The sequence below is a fragment of the Cicer arietinum genome, chromosome 8 (assembly GCF_000331145.2).
Source record: "Cicer arietinum cultivar CDC Frontier isolate Library 1 chromosome 8, Cicar.CDCFrontier_v2.0, whole genome shotgun sequence".
NCBI lineage: Eukaryota > Viridiplantae > Streptophyta > Magnoliopsida > Fabales > Fabaceae > Cicer > Cicer arietinum.
Window position 1 is genome coordinate 13757533 of NC_021167.2, and position 20505 is coordinate 13778037.

Genomic DNA, 20505 nt, shown 5'->3' on the forward strand with positions numbered 1-20505 from the left:
AGCTCTTTTGAGAAGATCAGAGTTGAAGACATTTGTTGACCTACATGCTGATGAGGTTTCCTCCTAATATAATCTATTTTGTTAACCATCATTTTAATCTTTAAATGTGTGAAGCATTGTTAGTATAGTCCTTGAATATAATCTCCACTAATGAGTAAAAATCATTTTCATTTCTAAATTATTTTGTTTGAAAAGAGTAGTTAAATTATTCATTTTTACATATTTTTTTAAAATTTAGGGATCAATTTGTAATTTTTCAAAATTTGTAAGGACCTATTTGTAATTTTTGATAATAAATAGGGACCAAATTACAATTTTTTGAAAATTTAAGAATGAATAATTCATCAAAAGATAATTAGAAACAAAGAGAATTTAATTGAAACATTGGAATTATTTAAAATTTAATTTCCTTACAATTTTCAATTAGTCTGACCAAACACACTACGGAACCACATTAACTGATGAAAAATACATTTTAGGATCAATTTAACAATTGAAAGATGTATTTATGTATGTTTCTGTAATTTCAATACATCCGATATCCATATCCGATGACTACTGTAACAATATTTCACACGTTTAAAGATTTAAAGATAAAAATAAATGTTTAGTCCTTTGATAAAATTGATCATAATTAAGTGTGAAGTTGGTAGCTAAAATATTGATATGCAGGCAGGGAAAGGTGGAGAGTTATCTCATCATGAAACTTGTATAATCACAGGTGCTATGGATTTGACTCAGAAAACAGCTATAGATGCAATGACACCAATTTCTGAAACTTTTTCTCTTGATATAAATTCCAAACTAGACATGTAAAATGTCATAAACTCTTAATTTCTAAGTCATTTATATAAACAAATTTCCCCAATCTCTTAGAAATTAATGCAGTTCATTTTTGTCATCAGGCATACAATGACACAAATAATGAGTAAAGGTCACAGCAGAGTACCTATACATTCTGGTAATCCAAGAAATATTATTGGCCTTATTTTGGTAAGCAAATTAACACAAACATACCATAAATTTAAATATAATTTTAGTCCTTATAATTATAACAGCTTGGTAAATTTAGCAGAATCACACAGTATGACAAAATCAGAGCGATATTTTGAATTTGTCAAACTGACTGTAAATCAAACATAAACTTAATCACAACTCACAAGTGACTTTGTCAATTAATACTTTATGGATCTTGATTTATTGTTTTATCAATTAATGTCGGAAAAAAAAAGTGATTTTCAAATTGAAATTTGAGATAATATTGTTGCTTGCAGGGCATTAGAATATTTTTCTCAACATTGGTTATGATTATATCCTGTATTATTCACAATCATATAGTGTTACAAAACTATTAATTAATTTTTTTTCATAGGTTAAGAATTTAATCTTCTGCCGCCCAGAAGATGAGACTCCAATCAAGAATTTGATTATCAGGAAAATTCCTAGGTAAGAATCTGAATATTAGGTATACTGTTAGTCTAAAAATATATAATTGTCGTATTTGATAATTTTATTAAAAAAATAATAATAATTGTTAGAAATCACATGATTGAAGAGATAAAAATTCATCTCGTAAGAAAAATATACCTGAGAGCTTGAGAGAGTATTATCTTTAGAATTCATTTTGATTAATTGATAAAATATAATAAATGAATACAAGGTATGCTTTATATATAAAATTTGTGAAAATTATGAAATTAATTATCTAATTATTTATTAACAATCACTAACAAAATTTGTGTAAATTTGCAATAGGGTATATGAAAGTTTGCCACTATATGAGATATTAAATGAATTCAAGAAGGGTCATAGCCACATGGTTGTTGTTTTGAAAGGAAACATGGAGAGAGAAAGCACTGCACCTCATGCTGTGGATTCACCTGTGTTTTTGAATATAATAACTAATAAAGAATCAAACCAAGCTCAATTTACTGGAGGTAACATCTTTGCTTAATTTAGCCATGGTATCATAACAAATGAAACATACAATTTTTTGGTTCTATTATGGGTTTCACATTTGGTTATTTCATATAAATTGAGAAAAAATTATACGAAAAAGAAAATAGAATACTAATTTTATTAAATTAATCTTATTAAATATTGATTTGGTTACCATTATCATAATTGTAAAGTGGAGGATATTGTCTTTGGTGTGACGTGCACGATATTAATTAGAAGGTACATTTGAAAAAAATGATAATGTACGTACTTTAGTCTACAAATGTCGATATTATTAGATAATACGTTTTGTTTGAAGATTTCATAGATGTATGTGAGTTTTTGGTGAGATTTATCATCTATTCTAATAAAAAAAACTAAAATAATAATTAATATAACTAGTTTCATTTTTATTTTTGATTCATAGTTGAGATGATAAATACCACAAGAAAGTCACACAATTTCGAGGACTTCAAGACTTACTAATTTTCTTTTTAATTATCGTTTAAAAATTATTTACACATATCAATGAAATCATTAAATTTTATTACTTTCAATGAATTTTTTTTATAGCACCCTTAATATATTTTATTTTTTTGTATTTTTTTATATATTTATTTTAAGACTATTTGTTATTTTAATCACTTATTTTAACTATGTCAAAAAATAATAAATATACTTCGATAATGTACGTACTTTAGTCTACAAATGTCGATATTATTAGATAATACGTTTTGTTTGAAGATTTCATAGATGTATGTGAGTTTTTGGTGAGATTTATCATCTATTCTAATAAAAAAAACTAAAATAATAATTAATATAACTAGTTTCATTTTTATTTTTGATTCATAGTTGAGATGATAAATACCACAAGAAAGTCACACAATTTCGAGGACTTCAAGACTTACTAATTTTCTTTTTAATTATCGTTTAAAAATTATTTACACATATCAATGAAATCATTAAATTTTATTACTTTCAATGAATTTTTTTTATAGCACCCTTAATATATTTTATTTTTTTGTATTTTTTTATATATTTATTTTAAGACTATTTGTTATTTTAATCACTTATTTTAACTATGTCAAAAAATAATAAATATACTTCGAACTTTGAGTTATGTGTGAAAAAGGAATAATTTTTTTTTCTCGAAAAAACCGACATTAATAGATTAAGTGAAAATGACATGTTTTTATAGCAAATGTGACACTCATATAGGTTCGAGGGAATATTATTTAAGATGAATAGTAAAAATAGAAGATGAAAATGTTGGTTATTATATTATAATTAATATATGAATGATAGTTTGGTCTAGCTGAATCGATTAGACTCCCACGTGAATTTCAATTTAAATATTATTGAAAAAATATTTATTTTTAATGTTCAACATGTCTCTCCCACGTGAATTTCAATTTAAATATTATTAAAAATAATATTTATATTTAATGTTCAACATATCTCAAATAGAATACTATAAATGGAGTAAACCTATGAAATAAAATAATTATAATTATGTATCACTTATATGTTTGTCAATGTGGAATCTTCAGAATCAAATTCTTCTTATGTTATGGAAATGAGTGACAGAAGTTCAATTCAGGAATTAACATTGTGTTCTAGTGATGTGGAATTTCATAGTCCTACATTAGAAAATGTGATGGTATTAGACAACAATGAAGTAGGACAAGAATCAAAGCAATGGGAGCAAGAAATTGGATGTATATCACATGAACAAATAGTGTCTCTTTCAGCTTCTATGCATGAGGAGGCTATTGGCATCATTACAATGGAAGATGTTATGGAGGAATTATTACAGGTTAGCATAGTGATTAATGCTACAGGCTATAGTTTCATATTTTTTTATATTTAAAAAAATATACAGTACATTTACGAATTGATATGTTATAATATATGATATTTATATATTAAAAAAATCTATTGAAAATTTGTTATCATATAGTTGGCATTAATATTGTAGCATTGAGGTTCACAAACAAAAAATTGTAGTATTTAGATCCATTGAATTATGTTAATGGGCAAGCCCAAGTTAAAAACCAACTCAAAATATTTGGAGCTCAAAATATAAAGAAGAAAACAAGGCTATGTACTTTCACTGGTCCAACACTAGTTCAGAAGTATTGATTGAAAAACACCAGCAATAGTTGCAAGTCTAGATGCATGCTTATGAACAATTTTATTGAGAAAAAAAAAACAAAAGAACAATTTGTGTGGTCCTAATACACATTTTTTAAAAATGAAATTTGTTTTTTTTTTAAAACCAAATGTGTTTAGTAAGGGATTATAGAGTTTTCTTTTACAAAGAGGAATAATAAGAGTTGCTCATTGTAATAATTGTAAATTTAAGACACTCTAAATGTTTTCTAATGCATTAAAAAACTCTTAAACCTCCTTAGCATATAGCTAGTTTACATTGTTCCAAAATGCAAATTTAACATGGAGATATTGTAGAGTTTAATTGTTAGATTTCACTTTAGTTGTTAAGAGTTCATTTAGAAATTAGAATCGAAAAAATATGAAATTTCTCTTTAATTCAGCTTCTACGTGTCAACACATCAAAATATGAGATCAATTAAACTTTTTTCTTCACAAATTTCTATTAGTATATAATTCAATTTTATTATTTAATAATAGTAGTAATATTCTATATCACCATGTATGCTGATTTTTATTTCTTTGCTTTTAATTTTTTGCTTTACTAGGTTGATATATTGGATGAAACTGATGGATATGTTAATGTTCAAAAGAAGTAAGTAAATTTAGAGTTTGTATCCTCTCTATCTCTTTTATTATTTTTGTTTTATTTTATTTTTAAATTTTTTTTATTAAATCGAAATTTTATATTGTATAGATTGTATTTAAATTTTTTTATATAAATTTAAAATTATTTAATATATCATTAAAATACATTAAAATTAGCATTTTATGTATTTTTAATTTTAATAATATATTAAATAATTTTAAATTTTTATAAAATTATATATATATATACACGCATATAATATAAGCTTTCAATCTAACGAATAAAACTAAAAAATAAAAATAAAATAAAATAAATTAATAAAAATAATTGATAGGTAATGTGATAAGAAGATTCAAATTCTACGAAAACATGTTTACTTTCTTTATAAATTCCCAAATAAAACAATAACAAATTCCTTGCTTCAATTTTTTCTTATTTTCAGCATTAGAATTAACCTGCAGCAATCACAAAGATCACAATCAAGATCATCAAGAAGAACTTCTGGATCCAGTCGTCGTTCAAGATATTAGTAGTAAAATAGTTATGCAAATTAATAAAATATATTTTTGCTTCATTATTGATAAATCTCATATTATTTCTTTCACTATCATCTCTAATTTTTAAAAACATTTGTAATACCTTCAAGTCATGTGAATATTCACATACATTAAATATTAAATGAGTATTCAAAATTTGTTCCGGGTATTAGTACCTCGATAGTATAGCATTATGAAGTATCAATTGATTTTTTATCTAATCACCGTTTAAATCAAATTTATCTATTGATTTTTATTTGAGAAATCTATCATCCATCCTGATTGATACCCCCTTCCTCAAACACTTGAATAAATAATTTTTTATCTTTTCTTTTTTTATTCATTTATAACGTTGACTTAAATATAGTTTTAATCTTTCTATTTAAATTGATTCGTAATTTTGATTTTTTTATTTTTAATTTCATAATTTTAGTTTCTCTATTTTAATGGATTCATATTTTTAATTTCGCAATTTTAGTTCCCTTATTTTAATTAATTCTTAATTTTGGTCCATTTATTTCTAATTTCACAATTTTGGTACTTCTATTTCTTAAAATTGAGATATTTTGTCCTATTTAGAGATTTTAATTAATAATTAGAGCTAGTAATTTAAATTAGGCACAATTGCTCCCACGGTCCCTTAACTTAGTTTCAGATAACATATAAGTCCTTTATCTTTCTTTTTTCTTTCCGATTTGGTTCTTTATTTAATTTTATTACAAAAATTCAAAAATATAAAGAATAAAAATATGAGTTGATTTGAAGATTTGAGTTATAAATTTGATGAAATTTGCATTACATTGAAGATGATAATTAATTTTACGAGTTTTGTTTAAAATTTTTGATGATTTTTTGTAAAAAATAGATAATATTTTAAAACATAAAAGATCAAATTGTTTACTTAAAATTAAATAAATGATCAAATCGAGAAAAAAAAAATAAAAGACTGAAGTATTATTTGAAATTAAGTTAAGAAACTGCAGAAGCAATTATGGCTTTAATTAATTACTATTAATAATGTTATCACAATTATATTATTGTTTTACAAAAAAAAAATCAATTACTAACTCTAATTATTAATTAAAATAACTATAATATGAAATAAGGGGTCAAACATATATTTTTATTTTTTAAAAATTATTGTGATTTATTGTATACCTCTATTTATTTTCTCAAAGGTGTCATAGAATCACAATAATTTTTAAAAAGGTAAAAAATATATTTTCAACCATCTTATTTTATTTTGTGTTTATTTTAATTAATAATCAGAGCTAGCAATTTTAAATAAGTCCAAGTAATCATTAAAATAAAAATTAAAACAGCGTCATCGTTGACCAAATCAATATTAATAATAGTTAAATATATAGGTAGGACAAAATGTCTCAATTTTTAAAAATAGGGGACAAAAATTGCGACATTTGAAATAGAGAGACCAAAATTAAGAATCAGTTAAAATAGGGAAACTAAAATTGTAAAATTAGAAATATTGAGACTAAAATTTCAAATCAGTTAAAATAGGAGGACTAAAATTGTAAATTAGAAATAAGATAATCAAAATTATGAATTTGTTAAAATAGAGGGACTAAATCAAAATTATGAATCTGTTAAAATAGAGGGACTAAAATTGAATTTAAGTCTATAAAATTAAATTTTTTTTTTTCACTTCTCTAATAACTCATTCAAAACTTTGAAATCCCTTAAAACAATCTCTTAATTTTTGAAGCACCGGTGAAATTTTCAACCTCTTTATTAAATTTTAAATTTACAAAATGTATTTTTCTAGTTTTTCATACATCATTTAAAAATTGAATTCATTTTAAAATTTCTAAAATATTTTCTATATATTTCTTCAAAAATTTCAAATCCTTTGAAATTTTTGAAACAATAAATTTTAAATTTTTTTTAAAATTTCAAACACTTTGATATCTCAAAAATAGTATTTCACCTTTAAACACATCTTAATTACTTCTTTCTCCTTTCCTTTGCAAATCTCACTCTCTCTCCGCAGCCTGCAGCTTCAATCTCATCATTATCTCTGTCAAAGAAGAACCAAAATAAATAATAATTCACTAAACAACAACCTGCTTGTGGGGTGCCTATACAAATCAATAATTCAACAATTCCCCAGATCTAAAAAAGCATATAGTTCATAAATCTCAAATCCTTGAGTTTAATATTTTTGGCAAAAAATATGAGTTCAATTAAAACCATAGAGAAGATGAAAATGTTGTTAATCATGATTTAGCACAAAATGTTACTAGCAAAAATAAATGGATGTATAACTAATACTCGTGGTTTGGCACCGCATCACCAATGGATGTAATTTGGTTACTGAAATTTTTTGGAGTTTGACATTTCGAAAAATTAAAATTATGAAAATAACGTATTTTGAAACTTTTTCATGAAGGTGAAGTGTTTGAAAATTTAACAACATAAAAAAAATACTATATTTCGAAAGTTTTCAAAAACATCCAAATTTTTTGAAAATTGAAAGGAAAAAAAAAAGCTTTACTTTATATTTTGAAGTTTTTGAATTCAATGGAATTTTTGAAATTTTTTAAAAACATTTTTTTACTAAAGTTAAATGTGAATATTAAAACTTTAAAGTATATTTAATATGAAAAGTAAAAAAAAGAAAACTTAAAAGAAAAATTTATATGATTTTTTAGAGAAGGTGAAAAGTATAGATGAAGAAGTGAATAGTAGATTTGTCTTTTTATTTTTTGGAGTCCTACAAATGAATTTTTGGAATAGTCTTTAACTATATACCTGTGAATTTTGTATATTAAAATCACTACTCGGATTCCTACTAATTAAGAACAAAATAAATGCCCAACAAAAAAATAAAAATAAGATAAGGCGATTAAAAAAAAAACATAAATTTCATTTCATGATGACCATACATTAACTTTTTAGGATAAGATCTATCTCAATAAAATTATCTTCACTCAAAACCAATAACCAATTCCAAATATTCTCACACAAAGGAGCCAGCCATGAAAACTCTAATTTTTGCATCAAACCCAATTCTCCATCTATCAAAATATTCTCCAACATGTAAACCAAAATTCCCAACTTTTCACACCAAAACCACAAAAAAATTCCATTATTCATTAACCACATTGAAGCCACAAGCTAGTGCCAAAGGCTTCTCCAATACATCAAATATTAAAACAAATGATGTCACTATAAAAAAAAATCCCAACAATAAGGATGATGATGATGAAATTCCTAAGGTAGTTATGTATAGAATAATAGGTAGAATATTGTTTAGTGTTATTGTTCCAATGGCATTAGGTTTATCAATTTTACATCTTTATGGTGAATTAAAAGATAGACAAATATGGAATGCTCCTTTGTGGATACCATTTTTGACAACACTTATAACATTTGGAGCTTCAGCACTTGGAATTGCATATGGAGTTCTTTCTACAAGTTTGGATGCAGAGAGGGAAGGTTCTTTGTTTGGTTTGCAAGAAGTTGAGAAGAATTGGGTTGAGATGTGGAAGGAAGAGGAAGCAAGTTAGTCAAAGGTAGTGTCATTTTTAAGATTGGGTTAATATTTTGCAATTTGTATGTGGTAATTAAATTAGGAGAAATAGATGTATGTTCAAATAACACAACTATTAAAGTATTCCTATCATTTTTTTATGTTATTCTTATCCTAGGTGAATATAAACATATGATAGTATTGGGCTTCCTTATAATTAGTATGTAAGTTTTATATTTGTAACTTTTTTTTTTATAGGATATGGAAAATAGAGTTGTACCTTGTTAGACAGATGAAGAAGATCATATATATATATATATATATATATATATATATATATATATCTAACCATGTATTTTTCAACAAGTGTGATTTTCTTTTAATTGGGTGCGCGAATTTAATCTTGGGTGTGTTAGGTGGCTAACTTCTCAGAATTAAGATTAAGCTTTCAAAATCGGTTTGCAAGTGAGAAATGTTCACTGTTTATAATTACAAATTATAAGTTATATTTCATCTAATGTAGAAAATTTTATCAATCACGACACAATTAAAATTACAAAGCTTAATTGCAATTTTAGTTTTTCTATTTTTATTTATTTATAAAATTAGTCATTTTATTTTAAAAGTCGACAGTTTTGCTCTCTCTTTCTGATTTTTAATTAAAAAATAATGACGTGGATGCTTTAAATAACATGACATATGATACGATAATATAAAATGATTAACACCAATGAAATTGGAATAAAAGACAGTAAAAACTTAACTTTGAACTACGGAAATTTTTTATACTCTTAATTTAATTAATGACATATTAATAATTAATGCATCTGGATAGCTATATATTATAGAATTGTATGTAACACAATTAAAAATATGTCAATTTTAGTTTTTTTTAGTTCAAAAATCTGAATGATGGACTAAAACTGTTAACTTTTTAAATAAGAGACCATTTATGTGAATTGCTAATAATAAAGGGACTAAAATTGCAATTAAACCAAATTAAAAATAGAAAGTTGGCCAACAAGTTTTAAATAAATTCTTATGCTATATTGAAATTTTTGAGTTGAACTTTGCTAAATTCTTACAAAACCGATGTATAAAAAAATAATTGTCCACTATTAATAAAGACATTTTTAAATTATATCTTATTCAAATGTGTGATTTTTATCGCATCTTGAAATTTTTGTTAGATAATGATATATGATATAGATAAAGATTTTTTTGTTAGATAATGATATATGATATAGATAAAGATTTCTTCATCACAACAATTCTAAAATTGTCGGGTTATGAAATTGTAACTAAGACACCTTTAACGAAATATCTAATTATAACATCTAACTACAACCTATTTTATTTAAGGATCACGTGAATCATGATAATCTAACTTCTTCTATTTTTATCTTTTTCTAAGTGGAAAAAAGTAAAAATAATCGGTGGCAATCTTTTTGGTAAAGTAATATGGAGAAAATGTTTTTATGCCTGGTGGATGTTCATCCAATCATCTATGTTCGTTTATTTTTACGAATTCTAACTTTTGATAGTGTATTAGAGGGTTGATGAACATTCACTTTTATATGGTAACATTGTTCAAGAAGTCTAAAAACACTTATCATAGAATCACATTAGAACTATTTAGCATTCTATTTGAATTTGGTTTGAGTTTAGGTTTGTTAGACAAATTTAAATTCATTTATGTTATGCTAGATAATATCTATAACTTTTGGATAATTTGAACTTATTTTAATTTGTGTGTTGTTTGAATAATATGTTGTTTTGAAAATTTTGAATTGAGTTAATGTTAGTTGAAAAATTCAAACTTAGTTTGTGTATAAAGAGTAAACAATAATATTTTTTAAATGGGCATGAAAGAAAATGGACATTGAATTTAATTCACACTTAATGCGTAAGTAGTATATCATAATTTTTTAAATGGGTATCATATTTATCAAGAGTTAAATCTTCAAGTTTTTTCTTTTTCTTATGCTTCTCATATCCACAATCATTTCAAATATTAAGAGGCATAGTAAAAAATATGAAATTTCTTACAATTGTGTGAGCTAATGATTAACCCGCGACGATATTTACCAGCAAATGATCTATTAGTACAATTGTAAATTATAAAATCAGTAATAAGTTCCTAAAATCTAAAACTCTAACATCATATTAAATCCTAATAGATAATGAGTTCCTAAAATTAGTAAATTAACCATTTCAAATAAATTGAGTTCATAAATCAGTAAATCACAAAACCTGAACATCAAGATTCAAGATTCTAACATTTGAGCTTTGGTGGTGGTGCCTAGTAGCTGCAAGAGCTGTCACAGACTCAGATTGGTGGGTGTGGAGAGGAGATCATAGTCGAGAGAAATTAGGTTTAGCCTTAAACAATCTTCGTATAGAACATGAATATTTATTTTGAGCATAAGGTGTAAATATAAAATAGGCTAAATTACATATGTGGTCCCTTAACTTAATTTCAGGTAACGTTTTAGTCTTTTATTTTTTTCCCAAGTTGGTCCTTTATTTTAATTTTAAGTGACAATTTGATATTTTATGTTTTAAAATTTCAACAATGTTATCCTGTTTTATACAAAAATTCAAAAAAAACATCAAAATTTTCAACCAAAACCCATAAAATTAATAATCATCTTCAATATAATGCAAATTTTATCAAATCCATAACTCAAATATTCAAATACACTCATATTTTCATCTCCAACAACATCAAATAAAAGAATGAAAATAGGTTTTTTTAGAGCTTTCTAGTCCGGTCCAAATAAATCCGTTACCCATGTATGGATACCGAGTAACCCAAAACCTGCATAACCAATTTAAAAAAAATAAAAAAAATGTGAACATTGTTCAAGAAGTCTAAAAACACTTATCATAGAATCACATTAGAATTATTTAGCAGTCTATTTGAATTTGGTTTGAGTTTAGGTTATGTTAGACAAATCTAAATTATTTTGTGTTATGCTAGATAATATCTCTAACTTTTGGACAATTTGAACTTATTTTAATTTGTGTGTTGTTTGGATAATATGTTGTTTTGAAAATTTTGAATTGAGTTAGTGTTAGTTGAAAAATTCAAACTTAGTTTGTGTAAAAAGAGTAAACAATAATATTTTTTAAATGGGCATGAAATAAGATGGACATTAAATTTAATTCACACTTAATGCATAATTAGATGATTAAATATTAGCCATTGATCAAGACATGAATTGGTAAGATTAAAATAAAAAATTGTGTAACTTTTTTAAGTGGTTATGTGACACTATTAATTATGATCATTCATATGGGAAGATTTAATCATTTCAGCTCTTATATTAAAACTCTTTTCGCTTGATACATTCTCAAATATATAAATATATAATTTATGTTTCATAATTAAAATAAAATAAGGTTGCAATTTTTTGACAATAACTCATTCAGTTATTTAAATATATAATTTACTTATCATAGTGGGTGAAGATATATTATATCTATATGAAAATTAATTATTTGAATAAAAAAAATTCTCATAAGTAAATTCAAGCCATGACTCTGAACCACCTCCCCAAGGATGAGGAAAAATAAATAGATAAATAGAAATGAATTGAGAGTGAAATAGAGCGGCTAGGTTGACCCTTACATATATTATCTTCTTCTGGTTTATGTTATGTGTCTAATAATGTGTTTACATATCCCTTAATAAATATATGAAAAATTATGTGTTTTCAAATACATTAAATAATAATGCGATAACACATCATTGATTAAATATATAGTTTATGTTTTAGAAAAGAAAAAAAAAATATAGTTTATGTAAAAAACACTTTATGAAAATAACTTTTTTTAATCTTATGTTAGTGTAATTTTACTGCTCAATTCATTTTATAATAATTAATTTATTTGATCATTCTACACAACATTATATTTAAAATTGAAAAAATCTTTTATTTTGATATATATTTTTACTAACAATTCACTCACTATAATAATAATAATATTAATCATAATAATAATAATAATAATAATAATAATAATAATAAAAGAAATTATTAGAGGAAACAAAAATATCATAAAAAATAAAATCATCAGAGAAAACTAAAATATTAGAAGAAACGAAATTATCATAGTATTGATTCTCTTCGTGAAAGAAAAAATGTGAATAACGTGAAAGTTGTGCAATTGAATATTTATGAGATACACGACACATGAAGTTGTACCATTGAATAGAAAAAGTAAAAAGTGATATGATTTGTAATAATAGTTAGGCAAAAGAATAAAATAGATATAAAAGACAAAAAAATGAAAAAAATGGCAATGGGTTGGCAAATGAAAAATGAATACAAATGGGGTATTTTGAGATTATAAGTTGAATGTTCATTTTTTTAACAAACAGTAGACGACAAACTTTTAAGTTAGAAACTAATTTTAATCCAAATATAGTGTATGACGTGTTATTTAATTTGGAAAACATTGTATTTCTCAACCTCGTTTATTAATTTTCATGTAAAAGATGTCAAAATATCCTTGGTTTTCATTTATTATATTTTTATTTTCAAGGACTGTCCAATCTAAACTTTATAAATTAACGTATTTCATGATAAAAAAAACGTATTTCGAGAAGAAAAAAAGTATTTCATCTAGAATAAGCCATAATTTTCACGTGCGTGTTTCTTGAGTTCAAAGGCAACGTTTATTTTTATCCAAAAAAAAACGGTGACAGTTTGATAGCAACGTTTGAACAAAAGCTGAAGCCAATTTAACAATTTGTAAATCCAGTCAACGAAATACTAGAAGGAAATTTTAAAATATAAAAAGAATAAAGAAGTAATTCTTACATAAAATACGATCTTTATGCAAATCAAAAGATAACTCATAATTGTGTTTGTTTACAACCACAAATATAATATTTTAAACATTTTGATCCTTACATAAAATACGATCTTTATGCAAATCAAAAGATAACTCATAATTGTGTTTGTTTACAATCACACATATAATATTTTAAACATTTTGATTACAATTGTATACACTCCACTTCTTCGCACGGGTTCTTCTCCACCAGTTTTGTCTCAATAGGTTTGATTAAAGTTGTCATCATATCAACCTGTTTAGTTAGATTAACGTCCCGTCTGTCTCAAATGTATTACATCATTTAGGCATTATGTTTTAGTTTTAACAGATGTGACCTCATGAGTAACCTTCCTGACCATATTCTTGTTGAAATGAAAAGTTAAAGTTTTAACATGGACCTAAAGTTTGAAAAACTACTATCCTTTTGCATTATTGTCTTTCACAATATTGGCAACACAGAGACATAACGTAGATGTATATATGTCGTACCCAAAAACATGTAAAAATGTAAAGGTTTAATTGTAGTTTTGGTCCTCCTATTTTAGCTGAATTGCGAAAATAGTCTCCTTATTTTGTTTCTCTCCAGATTTGGTCATCCAAACAAAATTTTAGTCTAAAACTTGATGAAATTTCATTTTTTAAAGTTGTACTATACCATTTATGATCATAGATTTCAGGTACAATTGTTGCAAATGAGATATTGAGGCATGATGTGACTTAAATTAATACAAAAAAATAAAATTTTATCAAATTTTGGACCAAAATTATGTTTGAGGGACCAAAACTGGAGAGAAATAAAATGAGGAAACTACTTTCGCGATTCAGCTAAAATAGGGGAACCAAAACTGCAATTAAACCAAATGTAAAATATAGTTCGCACAAATCAAAATAGATTTATGTGGCGTTAAATAAGACAATAACGATGATTCATAATATTACCGAAGTTTACACAAGTGACGTAGAAAGATAATATAAGTAATCGTATTACAAACTCTACATTTATTGAATATATCATGAATATTGATGCATGCAACATCTATTATAAACAACTATTATTGAGGAATGAAGAAGAAAATGAATCTTTGATTTATAAATTGTAATCCCAATGTTATGCATGATATGAAAATACTCTTCAAGTATTTGGAAGGTAGATATAAAATTAATTTAGATAATGACGTTATCTCACTTGTTGATAATGAGTTTACTATGAGGACATCTAAATTACAAAGATATCATCTTGGGAAACAAATACAGCTTTCTCTAAAGGCATAACATTACAGTTCTCTTGTATAGGCGGTTTTAAATTTGTTTTGCTTTTATTTTATCCTACCATACTTTTGTTCTTATTTTTTTTCTCTTTTTATTCATCAATAATTTTTTTCATGCTTGACAAAAATAAAAACGTTTTCAATTTGGTACAAATCTTTTCACCTTGAAATTTACTAAAAAAAAAATGTTGGACTATATGTTTATAAAATACAAATTATTCACTTTAAATTTTACTCAACGTAAAATTATTTAATGTGTTTTTGAAATTTATAAAGATAACGGTATTCAATAAAAATTCATAAGACATTAATGTAAAATTTTACAATTGAAAGCAAATTAATATTCCCATGATGGGCTGGCATTGTTTAATTAGTCATAGTCAATAATATCCACATTTGATATTTAGAATAATATAGTTTAATTTATCTTGAAGAACGGGTCCAAAGATAAATACGTTGCATTATAAATGATGGTGCATACATATATAAATAGCTAATTGTATATCCTTGATTGGCATTCAGAGCTGAAGATGGCATTATCTGAGGAGGGTAATAGTGTCTTTAGGAGCACTCCTAATTCTTTTCTTGGTGTGATGGATGAAGTGATCAATAAACCTGAAATAATGGGAATACCAGAATATTTTATTCGATCAAATAAAGAACCTTCCATTCTATCAAATGATGAAACCAATCCCTTACCACTGAGGAGGGTAATAGTGTCTTTAGGAGCACTCCTAATTCTTTTCTTGGTGTGATGGATGAAGTGATCAATAAACCTGAAATAATGGGAATACCAGAATATTTTATTCGATCAAATAAAGAACCTTCCATTCTATCAAATGATGAAACCAATCCCTTACCAACAATTCCCATCTTTGACTTTCAAACCTTGCTATGTGATGATGGAATACAACTTCACAACTTGTACTCAGCATGCAAAGATTGGGGCTTTTTTCAGGTTTATAACTTCCCCTGCAATTTTTCTTTAACTAATTACTAATATTTACTATTTAAAAATAATAATGTTGCAACTTAATGCAGTTGGTGAACCATGGTGTTAGCTCTGAATTGCTTGAGAAGCTAAAACTTGAGATTGGGAATTTTTTCAAGCTTCCATTTGAAGAGAAAAGAAAATACCAACTAAAACAAGGGGATTTTCAAGGATATGGAACTGTAATTAGATGTGAAGGTCAAAAACTTGATTGGGGTGATAGATTCTTCATGATTACAAATCCTATTGAAAGAAGAAAACCAAATCTTTTTCCTCAACTCCCACCATCACTAAGGTACTTAAATTTCTATATCATAGTTTTTAACATTAATTAACGGTCCAATATTAATAATATTTTTGTATGCATATATGTGAAGGGATACCTTGGAGACATATATCTCAAAATTGCAAAAGCTTGGCATGACACTTCTTGGATTATTAGGAAAAGCTATTAAGATGGATATGAAAGAAGTGGAGAAGATATTTGATGATGGAAATCAATCAGTGAGGATGACATACTATCCACCATGTCCACAACCAGACCTTGTTGATGGAATCAACCCTCACTCTGATGGCTCTGGCATAACCATCCTTAATCAAGCTAATGGTGTTGAAGGACTAGAGATCAAGAAAAATGGTCTTTGGATTCCTATTACCTTTCTTCCAGATGCTTTTGTAATTAATATTGGAGATATTATGGAGGTAATTTTATTTCTCTTTTTTTTTCTTCATGTTTTTCTTTCTAACACGTGCTTTATTCAATTTGGTCCTACTATGTCAATATATTTATTTATCAAACTAAATAAAACCATTTTCAATCAATCGCGGTGTGGTAAGTCATACCATTATTCTATCACAAAGATAATAAAGGGCATAACCATCCTTAACTAAATTCAACTTAACATACAATGCAATCACATTTGAATCCATTAATTCATATTCCACCAATAGTATACACTTCATACATCCAATCACACACTTCATACATCCAATCACACAATAAAAGACTGAAGTATTATTTGAAATTAAGTTAAGAAACTGCAGAAGCAATTATGGCTTTAATTAATTACTATTAATAATGTTATCACAATTATATTATTGTTTTACAAAAAAAAAAATCAATTACTAACTCTAATTATTAATTAAAATAACTATAATATGAAATAAGGGGTCAAACATATATTTTTATTTTTTAAAAATTATTGTGATTTATTGTATACCTCTATTTATTTTCTCAAAGGTGTACATAGAATCACAATAATTTTTAAAAAGGTAAAAAATATATTTTCAACCATCTTATTTTATTTTGTGTTTATTTTAATTAATAATCAGAGCTAGCAATTTTAAATAAGTCCAAGTAATCATTAAAATAAAAATTAAAACAGCGTCATCGTTGACCAAATCAATATTAATAATAGTTAAATATATAGGTAGGACAAAATGTCTCAATTTTTAAAAATAGGGGACAAAAATTGCGACATTTGAAATAGAGAGACCAAAATTAAGAATCAGTTAAAATAGGGAAACTAAAATTGTAAAATTAGAAATATTGAGACTAAAATTTCAAATCAGTTAAAATAGGAGGACTAAAATTGTAAATAAGAAATAAGATAATCAAAATTATGAATTTGTTAAAATAGAGGGACTAAATCAAAATTATGAATCTGTTAAAATAGAGGGACTAAAATTGAATTTAAGTCTATAAAATTAAATTTTTTTTTTTCACTTCTCTAATAACTCATTCAAAACTTTGAAATCCCTTAAAACAATCTCTTAATTTTTGAAGCACCGGTGAAATTTTCAACCTCTTTATTAAATTTTAAATTTACAAAATGTATTTTTCTAGTTTTTCATACATCATTTAAAAATTGAATTCATTTTAAAATTTCTAAAATATTTTCTATATATTTCTTCAAAAATTTCAAATCCTTTGAAATTTTTGAAACAATAAATTTTAAATTTTTTTTAAAATTTCAAACACTTTGATATCTCAAAAATAGTATTTCACCTTTAAACACATCTTAATTACTTCTTTCTCCTTTCCTTTGCAAATCTCACTCTCTCTCCGCAGCCTGCAGCTTCAATCTCATCATTATCTCTGTCAAAGAAGAACCAAAATAAATAATAATTCACTAAACAACAACCTGCTTGTGGGGTGCCTATACAAATCAATAATTCAACAATTCCCCAGATCTAAAAAAGCATATAGTTCATAAATCTCAAATCCTTGAGTTTAATATTTTTGGCAAAAAATATGAGTTCAATTAAAACCATAGAGAAGATGAAAATGTTGTTAATCATGATTTAGCACAAAATGTTACTAGCAAAAATAAATGGATGTATAACTAATACTCGTGGTTTGGCACCGCATCACCAATGGATGTAATTTGGTTACTGAAATTTTTTGGAGTTTGACATTTCGAAAAATTAAAATTATGAAAATAACGTATTTTGAAACTTTTTCATGAAGGTGAAGTGTAATTTTACTGCTCAATTCATTTTATAATAATTAATTTATTTGATCATTCTACACAACATTATATTTAAAATTGAAAAAATCTTTTATTTTGATATATATTTTTACTAACAATTCACTCACTATAATAATAATAATATTAATCATAATAATAATAATAATAATAATAATAATAATAGATAAAGAAATTATTAGAGGAAAAAAAGGAAGTCAACTAGTCGTGTCCTCAACTTTTGTCGAATGAAATCCCACATATTGTATCGAAACAACTTTGTTTGATAAGAAAGTATTCCAAATAGAATTTATCTTATTTCAGATGTTTGGACAACATCTACTAGTGAGAGTTATATTTGTTTAACCGTTTGTTATGTTGATGAACATTGGAAGTCAACTAGTCGTGTCCTCAACTTTTGTCGAATGAAATCCCACATATTGTATCGAAACAACTTTGTTTGATAAGAAAGTATTCCAAATAGAATTTATCTTATTTCAGATGTTTGGACAACATCTACTAGTGAGAGTTATATTTGTTTAACCGTTTGTTATGTTGATGAACATTGGAAGTCAACTAGTCGTGTCCTCAACTTTTGTCGAATGAAATCCCACATATTGTATCGAAACAACTTTGTTTGATAAGAAAGTATTCCAAATAGAATTTATCTTATTTCAGATGTTTGGACAACATCTACTAGTGAGAGTTATATTTGTTTAACCGTTTGTTATGTTGATGAACATTGGAAGTCAACTAGTCGTGTCCTCAACTTTTGTCGAATGAAATCCCACATATTGTATCGAAACAACTTTGTTTGATAAGAAAGTATTCCAAATAGAATTTATCTTATTTCAGATGTTTGGACAACATCTACTAGTGAGAGTTATATTTGTTTAACCGTTTGTTATGTTGATGAACATTGGAAGTCAACTAGTCGTGTCCTCAACTTTTGTCGAATGAAATCCCACATATTGTATCGAAACAACTTTGTTTGATAAGAAAGTACTTTCTATTATTTTGGATATGTGAGTTTTTAAAACCATTTTATGAAACCACAAAATTAAGGTTCATCATATCCAAATGCAAACTTGTATTTTATGCAAGTGTGAAAAATACAGTGCATCTTAGAAGAAAACCAAAATAAAAATGATGATGTTATAAAGAATATGACTACTTATGTGAATGTGACAAATATTGAAAATATTATAGTATAGTACCAGCATTTGCAATTATTCTTGACCCACGTTTAAAGGTTCCCTTTTTTAAGTATTGTTACACTACTCTTGATGCTTCAACCTATAACATTAAACTAAGAATGCGGGGGACAAATTTAGAGTGATTTATTAAAAATATGTGAGCATTTTCAATAATCAAAATCTCTCAATCATCCCAATATTTCATCTCATTGTTGAAGGCATACATAAGGGAAGTAAGACTAAGAAATGTAAAATCATAAGTGTGAGATTTTTTCATAAGTGTGAGGTTTTTATATCATAAAATAGTAATTAACTTTATTTCATTTCAATCATTTAGATTACTGCTAATGATACTGATTTTTTTTTATACATTATAGGATTTTAAATTTTTTCAAAATCTACATCTAACAATTGGAATAGTGAATTAGATGTATATCTAGATGAAAAGTCAATTGAAGTTGATGAAGAACACTATGAAGATTTTGAGGTACTTCTTTACTCTCTTTAATGAGAAAAAAGTATCATGTACTCTCTTTAATGACACGAGATCATGTATTCTCTTTAATGATACGAAATGTGCTAAGTATTGCTATCACCATAGTGACATTAAAGTCTTCTTTTAGTATTGGTGGCCATGTTCTCACCAAATATAGAAGTTTCACTATTCTTAATCACATTCAAATATTTATTGGTACTCGAAACTGATCACAGATTTTCTGAAAATCTGAATGGTAAATGTAGTATTCTAATTTTTTTTTTTATCTTGTAAAATTATCTCATGATTGTTTATCTAATTGTTTCTATTGGTTTTGTTTTCAAGATGGGGATGGATACAATGCTTCTATTTGCGATAATGAGTCTAATACTACTATTTTTAACTCGTGAGGCCTATGAATGGAAAAACACGTTTCAATTTGTTTTACTTGTTAGTTGTGTCTACAAAGCCTATTGGCTCTTGCTCTTTGCTCTTTAAATGTTTGTTATATTTTTATTCATTAATTTGTTGACTTAA

General features: G+C 25.5%; 3 protein-coding genes across 7 annotated transcripts in view; all 3 read left to right on the top strand.

Moving 5' to 3' along the window:
* LOC101496638 (DUF21 domain-containing protein At2g14520-like) overlaps window positions 1–5387 on the top strand; it is a 7910-nt gene extending 2523 nt beyond the window's left edge. The window contains exons 5-12 of the mRNA XM_027330998.2: window positions 1–55; window positions 673–812; window positions 906–993; window positions 1373–1446; window positions 1756–1937; window positions 3489–3754; window positions 4659–4705; window positions 5142–5387. The exon at window positions 1–55 is cut by the window's left edge and continues 68 nt beyond it. Of these exons, the coding sequence (XP_027186799.1) occupies window positions 1–55; window positions 673–812; window positions 906–993; window positions 1373–1446; window positions 1756–1937; window positions 3489–3754; window positions 4659–4705; window positions 5142–5229 (940 nt within the window). The 3' untranslated portion in view covers window positions 5230–5387. The remainder of the gene's footprint in view (window positions 56–672; window positions 813–905; window positions 994–1372; window positions 1447–1755; window positions 1938–3488; window positions 3755–4658; window positions 4706–5141) is intronic.
* A 2785-nt stretch (window positions 5388–8172) lies between these two features.
* LOC101495323 (uncharacterized protein PAM68-like) lies at window positions 8173–9016 on the top strand. Its single transcript, XM_004515928.4, has one exon. It carries the CDS (start codon window positions 8232–8234, stop codon window positions 8760–8762), a length of 531 nt encoding a protein of 176 aa, XP_004515985.1. The 5' UTR covers window positions 8173–8231; the 3' UTR covers window positions 8763–9016.
* A 6529-nt stretch (window positions 9017–15545) lies between these two features.
* Window positions 15546–20505, top strand: LOC101496308 (oxoglutarate-dependent flavonoid 7-O-demethylase 1-like). Of its 5 annotated transcripts, XR_012161619.1 has the most exons (5): window positions 15546–15796; window positions 15880–16124; window positions 16207–16531; window positions 19871–19980; window positions 20314–20505. XR_012161619.1 is itself a non-coding variant. In XM_073364469.1 (4 exons), the coding sequence occupies exons 1-4, from the start codon at window positions 15593–15595 to the stop codon at window positions 20464–20466; spliced, it is 927 nt and encodes a 308-aa protein (XP_073220570.1). In that variant the 5' UTR covers window positions 15546–15592; the 3' UTR covers window positions 20467–20505. The 5 variants fall into 5 exon arrangements, 4 of the variants coding, with proteins under 4 accessions (XP_073220570.1, XP_012567438.2, XP_073220571.1 ...); XM_073364469.1 differs by lacking the exon at window positions 19871–19980; XM_012711984.3 differs by lacking the exon at window positions 20314–20505 and having other exon boundaries at window positions 19871–20254.

What these genes read in the sequence shown, in the direction of transcription:
- LOC101495323 (XM_004515928.4), top strand. Translation starts at nt 8,232, where the DNA reads ATGAAAACTCTAATTTTTGCATCAAACCCAATTCTCCATCTATCAAAA.
- LOC101496308 (XM_027330996.2), top strand. Translation starts at nt 15,593, where the DNA reads ATGGATGAAGTGATCAATAAACCTGAAATAATGGGAATACCAGAATAT. An exon ending in AAGATTGGGGCTTTTTTCAG is followed by an intron (nt 15,797 to 15,879) that starts GTTTATAACTTC and finishes AACTTAATGCAG; the next exon opens with TTGGTGAACCATGGTGTTAG. An exon ending in CAACTCCCACCATCACTAAG is followed by an intron (nt 16,125 to 16,206) that starts GTACTTAAATTT and finishes ATATATGTGAAG; the next exon opens with GGATACCTTGGAGACATATA.